The 11,884-nt window shown below is 29.1% G+C and overlaps 1 protein-coding gene across 2 annotated transcripts; it reads left to right on the top strand.

The window, feature by feature from the left end:
- Positions 1–1,242: 1,242 nt before the first annotated feature.
- On the top strand, positions 1,243–11,467 carry LOC116031773 (serine carboxypeptidase-like 11). Of its 2 annotated transcripts, XM_031274077.1 has the most exons (14): positions 1,243–1,445; positions 1,547–1,692; positions 2,331–2,407; positions 2,500–2,622; positions 2,727–2,829; positions 3,102–3,139; positions 3,218–3,310; positions 3,784–3,843; positions 6,482–6,628; positions 7,724–7,789; positions 8,334–8,452; positions 10,969–11,082; positions 11,164–11,209; positions 11,297–11,467. In XM_031274077.1, exons 1-14 carry the CDS (start codon positions 1,258–1,260, stop codon positions 11,378–11,380), a joined length of 1,404 nt encoding a protein of 467 aa, XP_031129937.1. In that variant the 5' UTR covers positions 1,243–1,257; the 3' UTR covers positions 11,381–11,467. The 2 variants fall into 2 exon arrangements, with proteins under 2 accessions (XP_031129937.1, XP_031129938.1); XM_031274078.1 differs by lacking the exon at positions 2,500–2,622.
- Positions 11,468–11,884: the final 417 nt, after the last annotated feature.

Here is an 11,884-nt window from a genome sequence, read left to right as displayed (position 1 = left end):
TCAGTATTTATCTTATTTCTACTTCATTCATTGACTAGGTCGGTAAGACCAGAATTGCAGAATGTTTACACCAATTATTTATACCTTAGCTCATAGCTCATTAGGAGTACGTACCAACTACGTACCAAGCAGTCATATTCATAGCTCTTCAATTCATTTACATCTCCATGGCTACCCTTTCTTACTTGCTTTGTTCAGTGTAATGCAAATATTAGCATTGATGTATCTGATCTTTTGTCTCTCAAAGCCCAACTGACTTTGCAGGATCCAAGAAATATATTGGCCTCCAACTAGTCTACTGCCACTTCTATCTGCCATTGGATTGGAGTTCACTGTGACTCGCAACACCATAAGGTGGTGACATTGGATATTTCAAATATGGGTTTGTTAGGCCAATTTCCTACCTCCTTGAAAAATCTCTCATTTTTGTGCTTCTGGCACCGAATGGTGCTTTCCTAGCAGCATGTGCAGGACCGCTCACTTAGTGTTTCTCACCTCTCATGGCGGAGGCGATGGTGTGCAATGAGGTATTCTCTTGGCTTAAAGACCGGCCTGTGCTGTCTGTTGACTTGTTTATGGATTGTTCTCAGCTTTGTGCCAGTTTGTCTTGTGCGCACCCAACTTTCTTTTCCTATGTTGGTTGGTTTGTGGATGCTTGCAAGGATTCCATATCTTCGTTTAGTCAGTGTCGTGTTAGACTAGTTCCTAGATCGACAAATGTCATTGCTCATACTTTTGCATGCTTTTGCAGCCTATTCTCAGGCTAGCACTTTGTATTGTTTCATAGGAACAATTTTCACATGATATATAATGATTATGTTCTTGACATAAAAATAAAATAAAAATATATTTTAAAAACAAAATAAAATAAAATATTTTTGTAATATATAATATAATTATATAAAATATGTTTGTATTTTCAAAAAAAAAATATAAAATATGTTTGTAATATATAAAGAGAAATGAGTCAGTACGTGACTCAGTAAGTAGCTACTTGGCCATTTACCTCAACTTGTAACTAACCTAACAGTTGCATATATGATATTTATATATATATATATATATTATGCACACATCGGATGACCTGCCCCTTTTAATATTGTTTTCGGATAACCTAGCGTAAGAAGCAAACTAATCCGTATTAATAAAAATTATTGTTTAGTTTCGAACCAACCGACAATCGTCACTATATGTTTTTGTTTGTATAAAAGAGCAACAAGCTAAGTTAGCTATGAGCGATAATTAAATTTGACGAAAATGGCAGTGGCAAATCTTTTGCGACGAAGATGCTGCGCTTCTCTTCCTTTGCTTCTAGGAACCGTCGTCCTAGTTTTAGGGTTTTGTTCTTCACATGTTTCCTTAGCATTGGCAGCAGCAGGGTCTAAGGTGGAGTATCTCCCAGGGTTTCGTCACGAAGGTCCTCTTCCATTTGAACTTGAAACCGGGTACAACTTTGATCTTTGCAAATATACTTTATGATATATATATCTTTTTGCAAATATTTAAATGATTGGGAGTTTGAACGTGTTTTTATGTTTGTGATTAGTTATATCGGTGTCGGAGAATCGGAGGATATCCAACTTTTTTACTATTTTGTAAAATCAGAATCAAATCACAGTGTTGATCCTATCGTGCTTTGGATCTCTGGTGGCCCGGGTTGCTCTTCTTTGTACGCCCTAACTCAAGAATTGGGTGAGATTTTATTTTATTTTGGGAAAAACGGTAAAATAGACCCCGGTTTGATATGTTTGAGAGTCTAATTACACCTTTTAAAAGTTTAAAGGCCTAATTGACTTTTAACGTAAAATTTAGGGGCCTATTTGACCATTTTTTCCTTTTATTTTTAAATATTATTAGGGGTGCATGGGTAGTGGGTAATTATTCAGTTTAGATGTTAGGTGTTATTTGGTTTGGAACTAAAAGTTATAAGAATAAATATAATCATAATATAAATTATTGAGATATTATAGGGTGGTTTTACCCCATAACTAAAAAGTTTTTGGAGTTACGTTGTATCAAATACTAGCTAAAAATTTGGTTAATACCGCCTCCACTAAGGCTCGATTTCAAGACTTTCCATTTTGAGAGTCACTACATGCCACTTGACCACAAAGTCATTGACACAATCTTTTTTTTTTTACAAAAAAAATAAACAAACAAAATATTGTACATTTGTTTTTGTCACGTGTCACTTTTTTTCTTCTCTTTTAAAACCAATTAAAATGTCTATAAGTTGGGATGGAAAAAGTAATTGATAGTAATACACATACAATATATACAAATATCATATCAAGAAAAAAACTTTATAAATAAATTAATTGTATGCACAGGACCATTGTTATTTGATCTACCGAAGAATAACAGCGCCTTACCTACACTATCGTTGAATCCTTACTCATGGACAAAGGTACTTTAATTTGTGCTTTCATAAAAACACTATTGATAAAAAGTTAAACTCAAGTTCAGTTAGCTAATATATGATGTGTATAAAATTACTAGGTTGCAAGTTTTATTTTCCTAGACTTACCCGTAGGAACAGGATTTTCATATGTTAAAAGTTCCAAAAATTATACTTCAAATAGTGAAGAAACAAGTGATCATGGAGCTGAATTTCTTCGCAAGGTAATCGCTCTTCAATTTTCATTGTGATAAGCTTGGGTGCACGCACATAATGTAATAATTGCATTTACTTCGACTCACTAATACTTGAATTAGTCGATCTGTAGTGGTTAGCAGATCATCCTGAATATCCATCTAACTCGTTCTATGTTGGTGGGGACTCATTTTCTGGTGTCACTGTTCCAATGGTTGTTAATGCAATATCATATGGTAAGTCATTAAGAAATATTCGTTTATAACTTTGATTTACATAAAGCAAGTAGCTGCTATTTGAATGTGTGTTGTGGCTGAAGCCCGCCTTATGACTCTAGTCGAAAATGACCACAATGTGGTAAACTAGCCTAAACAGTGATTGATGGAATAGTGGCTAGGGGACTTAATTATTACGGAGTAGTTGCAAAACAATTGAATGACCAAAACAATGATTTTTCCTAGTTGAAATATAGCATATTCTTCAATAATTACCCTCTTGTTAATTTCAGGGATTAATCTAGGACTTAATCCACAAATTGATCTTAAGGTTGGTAAAATGTTCAAGTATGAACATATTTGATTTTAATCATATATGTAACACGTCTTACAAGTGTCGTTGCATTAGGGTTACTTCGTTGGTAATGCGTTCACATATCCAATCAGTTATATTGTCCAAATGATTCGCGGATTTGGTCTTATTCCAGATGAAATGTATAAGGTATTTATTCTTAATTTTTTTTTATGTATTAAATTTGTGGACAAGTTTACAACGTTAAAAATGTATGGTGCCTACTATTATAAATAATAAGGTCAATAAAATATTTGTAAATATAATTATAGTTATTTAAACTAATATTACTGTCTATTTCTTGTTATAAACCAGCTATTATTTATACTATTGTAAAGTTTCTCTAAAATCTAAATTTATGAGAAATTTTATAATGTCAAATATTAAAATGGTAAAAAGTGTGGTGGGTTTTTGTAATTTGACTGAATCAAAGAAAATAATTTAATTTTGTTAAATTACAAAATATACCACAAAAAATAATAGAATGTCGAACATTGAATATAATTTTTTTTAAATGTGATATTATTTTCAGTAGTTGATATTATGTTATGATTCCCCTAGATTTATATATTGGAATATGTTAATTGCGTTCTAACTAACGGCTTAATTACATTCACGAGCAGTCATACCAGGAATGTGGAGGGAATCTCATTTGTCTGTTGAACTTCCTTAAAATCGGACAGGTTAGTAATGATTTTAATGCATTCTCATCTCACGTGTTAGTGTTTAAACTCCCGACCTTCCTTAAGGGACAAGAATACACGGCCATTTACACCAGCCAAGCTGGCTATAGCAGCATCAACTTTATGCCCTTTTAATATCCTTTACTTAAGTCCATTTTCTATTACTTCTTTTTTTGATACATTATTATCTATCTAAAAACTAATAAAAGTTATACTATTTATTTATGTCCATTTTTCGTTACGTTTTATAATTTTAAATTACATTATGCTATATATAAAAGTTTTACCATACAATATTTTGGTCAAACATACGCCTACCGTTATAACTTCCGTTATTTTTTCTATTATTGTTATCATGCGCATGCATTCACCATATTTTTTCTTATCTTCTCCAATAATAATAATATATACACATTATATATTGGAGTTATATTATATGTCAGTTATTTCTAAAATATAAATATGTTTTTCATTATTATTATTATTTGAAAAAATTTCACATTATTATTATATTATTATTACAATAATATAAATATCTAAATTTAAATCAATCTAAGATTTTAATATAAAGTACTAATATTGAACACTTATTTTTGCGCATCGCGAACAGAAAATTAAATACTAGTTATACTATAAGAGGCATAAAATATGATGTTTCTGGACAAAAATACATTTACTGTTATAACTTTCATTATCTTCTTTAGTTACTATTATCAAACACATGCTTCCACTATACATTTTCTTATATTTTTCAATGGTAATAATATGGCTCTGTTTGTCATACCTAATTTATTAGGTAGCTTAAAGCTAAAAAACTTGTAGCGGCTATTAATTATAACTTATTTTGAAATGCTATGCAGGGTAGTCTTTTAAAATAAAATTATTTAAAACTTTTCACGTTTTACTAAACAGAACTTATAGCTTATTTATAATTTAAAAATAAGTGATGAGCTGTAAAATAAGTTTACCAAACATAACTTATATATAGACATTATAATAGAGTGATATAATAAATAGATTTGATTTTATTCACATTTTATTTAGTAAGGATTAGTTATTTATTTTTTAAAATATAAATATTAAATTTATAAAAAAAACATTTACAGTCATGGTGCATGGTCCACGGTATAACGACATAAATTTTTGTGCATCGTGAGTGTGTGTATAACTAGTAGTCCTCTGATCTCCCGTGAGAATGTTCAAACTAATCTAATAAACTAATTTTGGCTTGTTTGCCCAGTATTAGTTGTTTGGTCAAGTCAAACAGCCAATATGAGTGTTTGGTTAATAAGTTTTTTGTAACAGCTTATTATTTTAAAACGCTAAAATTCAAAAAGTTACTCAGATCAAAGCAGTTTTTTATCAGTTTTTAGAGAAAAAAAATGAGATTGTGTAGATTGGTTCTGCAGTCCCGTCTGCCAGTCTCATTACTCTCATTGTCTCTTCACGATACTAGACAACATGGTGCTTGAGCCCGTTGACGGGACTTATAAGCCTATTGCCTAGTACCATGAAGGTAATTAGCAAATGGACATGTGATTACTAATTAGTGTTCACGTACGGGCTTCCTAAAATCCTAAGCTCGTGAACATATGTTTATTTTTATGTTTATATAAATTCTATAATAATAATAATATTATTAATATTAATATTAATAACAATAATAATAATAATAATATTATTATTATTATTATTATATATTAAAATAAGAGAAAATTGTAATTTATGTCCCTCCATAATATGTCAATTATTAATGTCACCCCTGAATTATTAGTGGTGTAAATGTTGCCGCTCAATTTTCTAAACGCTACATATATTGCCCCCGTAGAAGAGGGGCAATATATGTACAGTTTTGAAAATTGAGGGGCAAATTTTACACTTGGGAGGGACAATATATGTATCGTTTTAGAAATTGAGGAGCAACATTTACACTACTAATAATTCAGGGGTGACATTGATAATTGACATATTATGGAGGGACATAAATTACAATTTTTCTTTAAAATAATATAATAAACTCATACCTTTAAATGTCATTTTGCATATAATCGACTATCAGTTAATAACTGATTTACCAAACATTTAAATATCTACAACTAGCTAATGCTATCAGCTAGTCAAACCCGCTAACCCAATCCGCTAACAACTATCAGCTAAGTAAATCCGCTATTAGTTATCAACTAACATTTATTTGCCAAACACCCCAAAATCTTATTAATCAAAGTTTTGCTAACTTTTTTAAACACCTTTGACTAACTGTATTTTTATAAAAAAAATAAAAAAATATTGTATGTTTTGAATTTTATAAAATACTCCGTAATTTTTTCGATTTTTTTTTATGGTTTAAATCTTGGGCAAATAAATTTACAATCATTTATGCATAACATGCATGCAGTTGCTAATACATATATTTGGATCATGAAAATGTCAGTCTCAAAATATAAAGTGATACATGCATATTCAATCAATTACAAGAGTTATTAAAGTTACAAATGTATTTTCAACATTTTTTTAAAGCATAATATTTTTATTATTCACAGTAAATTTCATATATATGACTATATATGAGTGTGTGCTTGTGTGCGTTTTTCTTTTTTCCCATAAAAAATCACAATGGGGCGTGCTTTCTAATGTGCAGTTGACTTTAGTAAATTTTCCGCAACATATTTTAGAGACAAATTGTATTGCGCGGAACGAAATTGGTGCCTCATATGGACAAAGCTCTGTTGCTAAAAGGTTCCGTGGCTTCAATGTACATGCCTTGGATCCTTATTTCTTATGTAAGGTAAGATCTTATGTTTTTTAAAAACTTTTATTTTAAGTGCTTAATAATTTGTAAATTGTAATTAGTTATTTTGATAAGATGTTTCACGGTGCTAGTAAAAGACTTGCAACTTTTGGAATAACCTAAAAATGTCTTCCAGATTGTTGACTTGATAATTACAATGTCACAAATTCGACTCCCTGTTGGAGTAATTTATTGGTTTTATTGGCTTGAACCGATCAATCAACTATGAAAAACTTAGGTTGATTTACCTCATTGTGATCTTTTACCGATTAGAGTCACAAGGCAAGATTTACTTAGTGCATACCCTCAGATAATGACTTCTAGTTTTACTAGTCACTCAAAAAAAACTTGTAACTTTTGACTGTATGTGACTGACATATAACTAATCACGAATATTTGTGCGAGAAATTTTTTTTCCCTTCCATAAATAACTTCTCATTCTTTTTTTTTTTTTTTTGAAAGAATAACTTTTCATTCTAAACCAATTAAATTTCTACTTATCAAATAGTTTTTTATTTTTACTTTTTGAAATCAAAAGAGTTTTTTATTAATAATGTACACTTTTTAATTTTATACTCCTTTTTTTAGTGAAAAAACTGCTACTTTGAGGATATGTGTAATAGTTCAAAAATCACACAAGAGATATATATCGTACTAAAAAAACTCTATTTGACAGGCTTAACCAAGAGGTTTATACGGTGGACCATGGTCCAAATTGTAAGGTGGACTATTGACATACATGTTCATTTTTAATGTACTACATATTTATTTTTTGAATGTTAATTTTTAATATACTACATAAAAATGAACTTTCAGTACATTACCGTAGTCACTACCTAAAGGTGTCCACTGGGTAAACATCATCGGGTCAGAGTAGCCTATAAATTACTTCGTTAAGAGTCGAACTTGTAACCTTGTGGTTATCAAAACAACACACCGACTAACTTGATTGGAGTTGCCTCTCAATATGCTCCCTTTTGAACTCATAATAGGTGTTCTTACATCCTAGTTTTTCCAAAGAATAAATTAATGTTCTTAATTATATGATATGAATTGGAAATAATGACATTCTCACAATGTGCAATATATTAGGGTGCGCAACTCATATCTCAGTGGGCTAATGACGGTAGCGTTCAAGAGGCCCTCCATGTACGGAAGGTAATTGTTATCTTAATAAATAGAATGGCTAAAATGGTTTTATCAAAATTTTATTTATTATATAAGTTACATGACAAGTGTTCATTTCTTTATTAATGCAAAGATGACATGATTAGTGGGCAATAATAACACTGAAAATATTCTGTAACATGATAATTAGAACACATACATAAATGATATTTAACGAGACTTGCCATATGAAAAAGAAAAATCAAACACCATATCATCCATTTATAAACGTACTTTTGGGTGTTTTTACACGTTTTTATGAAAATAATGTTATTTTTCTCCTAAAAGATACAATAAAGATCTTCACATCAAACTCTATTCTTGCCTATATATATTGTAATTTAAAAATATTTAATAAATTTTATATATTTTTTTAAAAATAAGTTCAAATTAAGTAATATAATTAGTATGTTGATTTTCTATAGGTAAAAAACTAATTTAATTCATATTTTCGAAAAATGATAAATCAAGTTTAAAATCACTTTAAGATTTTACCCAATTCTGAAAATTTTTTGTCCTTGAATTTTGGATACAGGGAAGCATTGAAGAGTGGGTGCAATGCAGAGATGATTTGCCATTCAACAGAACTGTGCTCGACAGCAGACCATATTATGCAATCCTTAGCATGCAAGGTTACAGATCTCTAATATACAGGTTTGCAAAATATGCCATGTTTGATAACATAGTTTTTAATCAATTTTAATTTATTTGACCACTATTAGCTGTTTGACTTGGCTAAACAAGTAAAAACGATCAATATAAGTATTTGATTAATTAGTTTTTGTAACAGCTTATTATTTCAAAATGTTAAAATTCAAAAAGCTGCTCAAAATGGCTTTTTTGATCAGCTTTTTGAAAAAATCGTTTTGCTTGTAATCAGCTATCAACTAACAGTTATTTTACCAAACATTTTTCTATAATCAGCTAATGCTATCAACTAGTCAAACTCACTCACCCAATCAACCCAATCAAGATCTATTACCAAATACGCCCAATATAACTCGTGGAGTTTATTTAGAAATCTGTTGGGTTAAGTACTAGTAATAAGTGTAATTATTTGATTTTGGTAATCCTGGGTTAATATGTTAGGAACTTAGATTCCTTAGAATTTTTAAGGGTTTGTTTGAAAATTTATAAAATGACTTTTGAAAGTTAGTTTCTAATTTTTATTTTATTTTATTTTTTTTTAGTGTTTGGCTATCAGCGAATATTTTTTTCATTCTAGTCAAGGAAAAAATAACTCATTTTGGCAAAAAAATGCACTCCAAAAGTTTTACTTGGAAGACATTTTTTAAAGATTCCAATCTTATGCTCAATTCTCTTTCTCTCCCTCTGAGTGGTATCAAATACGTCATTTAGCAAATCATCTATCTGGTTATTATTTGAATTTGAACGGACTAGTCTAGTTAAAATATGAGTTTGGTCTGGTTGGGAAAAATACTGAAAGTCTTACCCTGGCACAACCCACAAATTTTACTGTGGACGGCGGTCCACAATGCATTGTGGTCCATGCAACGATGTCGCTTTGATTAATGAAAACAAACGGCTGAGATGGCTCCGTTCCGTGCCATTAACTTTCATTTTATATACACTGCAGTTTTCTTTCAACACAACTGCAGTTTTCTTTCAACACAACTACAGTTTCATTCGACATTATACACTCAAATATGTGAAACTGTTATTCAGTTTCCTTTCAACACAACTACAATATCATTTCAATATAACTACAGTTTCATTGGACAATATACACTCAAATATGTGAAACTGTTATTCAGTTTCATTTTATATATACACTGTAGTTTCCTTTCAACGTAACACAACTACAGTTTCATTTCGATATAACTACAGTTTTATTTGATAATATAAAAATAAATGTGAGATAGTATATTTTGAGATGAAATGTAGTATCCTTTACGGAGCTCCGTTAAAACTTATGACAGCGGTTTCTTTTACTTAATGAAACGACAGCGTTTTGTGACCATGTGAGCACAACCCATAACCTAATTAATTTTAAAACATTTAAGTGTATTTATTTATTTTTAGTTTAGACTCATTATATTTATCAATGGTTAATTTTTTTAATCTTTAATGTTATTTTCTTGAACTGCATATTAGATTTCTTGCTTCAATAAATCTCTATGAATGTTTTTTTTTTTTGGAACACCAATGGTTGATAAAATAGAGCTTGGGTGGGATCGGACCAAACAATAAAATTCTTGGGCTGATCAGAACGAAAAAATTTCTAAAAATATTTTTTTTCTTCATTTCTATAGTTCAAAGTTATTACATAAGTTTATCAATGTCTAATTAAATATGAGCCGGATTGGACCAAGTCAAACAATAAAAATCTTGGGCAAACCCGACCAACATCCCAAAAAAAATTCTTTTATTCAATTTTAAAAGTTCATAATTATTATATTTATCAAGTTATGTGTTGTTTTAATTATAATAATTATAAGTTAAAAGTTATTTATTATATCTTTTTATTATTATAATAATAATTATTAATCTTTATAAGTATTATGTATGTAATTTATAATTTTAGTTTAATATAAATAATAATCATTATAATTATTATAATAATTAATATTTTATAAGAAATAACTGTGTATTAGAGTTGTGTTTATGTTTTAAAGAACGAAACAAAAAAAAAAAAATTGACATTCAACCAAATAGAAAAAAATTATTTTTTACTTTCAATTAAACATTAGAAAATGAAATTATTTTTCTAAGTATGGGTCATTTTTAAAAACTATTTTTTATAAAACAGTTTCGGTATTTCTAAATGAACTGTAAGTGTAATTCTTTATTCCTAGAAAATCTATAAAGGCAAACAAAATGTAAATATAATATAAAACTTTATTGCTAAGTCAATCAATCAACAAATCTATACAATCAGAATTCAGAATAGATGTCAAGTGGTAATCTCCCATTTCTTTTCATACTAGTAGCCATGGTATTTTTCGACATTATAGAATTTACTTCTATTTAAATATATATGATTAATTAATTATGATATTATGGTTTGATTATTGTACTTGTTATATTAAAAATTTTAAAATCTCACAAGCATGATGACCAACATTTGCAAGATATATTCAAGATATTTACTTAAAGAATGTTTTTTTTTTTTACTACTAATCTAAACTAAATGTTTCTATGTTTTTCAGTGGAGATCATGATTTGTTTGTATGCTCACTTTCAACTGAAGCATGGACAAAGTCATTGGGTTATTCTATAATTGATGATTGGCGACCATGGTTTCTGAACAACCAAATTGTTGGGTATGTTATAAGAATAGGCAATAGATTTATGATATATAAAGTATAAGAAAAACTAACGAAAGTCATTCAATTGTTATGTAGCTATACAAGAACCTTCTCTAACAACATGACATATGCCAAAATCAAGGTGATAATTAACTCTTTATCTTTTGTTTAATTACTAGCTCAAGATATATTTGTTTGTGCATAAGCCTAAGTTCACATTTTGTAACAGGGATCGGGCCACATTGCTCCAGTATACACGCCCCTTGAATGCTTCATCATGTTTAAAAGATGGATATCGTATGAAAAACTTTAAAATTTGTTTAACTGTGGTAAAATATATCTTTGTTAAAAGTATGTTTTAAATAAATAAAAATTGTTGTACTAGAGTTCTATTTTGGAATATACTCTAACAAACTTGATCCAAGAGTTAAAATTGCAGTTTTTTTAAGAGTTAGGGATGCACATTGCAACAATAAAAAGTTAGGAACTAAAACGGTTAGCAAAGAACAATTGAGAGACTAAAAATGTATTTTTTTTCTTGAAAGTATTACATCTTTCATGAAAAGTATAACATTTATTCTCATAAGTATTACACGTTCTCTCATAAGTAACAATCAATCATTTTAACCCTAATTAATATTACATTTTTTCTCATAAATAAATGTTCAACCCCTAAATATTATGCTTTGATTTAAAGGCATTATATTTTTTCACAAAAGTATTACAATTTTCCTTATAAGTAACAAACCATTTATTCATGATTAGTATTACATTTTCTAGTGTAAGCTTTACATTTCTATCTTGACCCGACTCGTCT

Source organism: Ipomoea triloba, chromosome 10 (genome assembly GCF_003576645.1).
Source record: "Ipomoea triloba cultivar NCNSP0323 chromosome 10, ASM357664v1".
NCBI lineage: Eukaryota > Viridiplantae > Streptophyta > Magnoliopsida > Solanales > Convolvulaceae > Ipomoea > Ipomoea triloba.
The sequence above is the reverse complement of the archived record's forward strand: the minus strand, read 5'-3'. Positions and strand labels throughout refer to the sequence as shown.

Coding starts and splice junctions, on each gene's coding strand:
- LOC116031773 (XM_031274077.1), top strand. CDS start 1,258: ATGGCAGTGGCAAATCTTTTGCGACGAAGATGCTGCGCTTCTCTTCCT. Junction 3,311..3,783: donor TTCCAGATGAAATGTATAAG/GTATTTATTCTT, acceptor ATTCACGAGCAG/TCATACCAGGAATGTGGAGG. Junction 7,790..8,333: donor AGGCCCTCCATGTACGGAAG/GTAATTGTTATC, acceptor TTTTGGATACAG/GGAAGCATTGAAGAGTGGGT.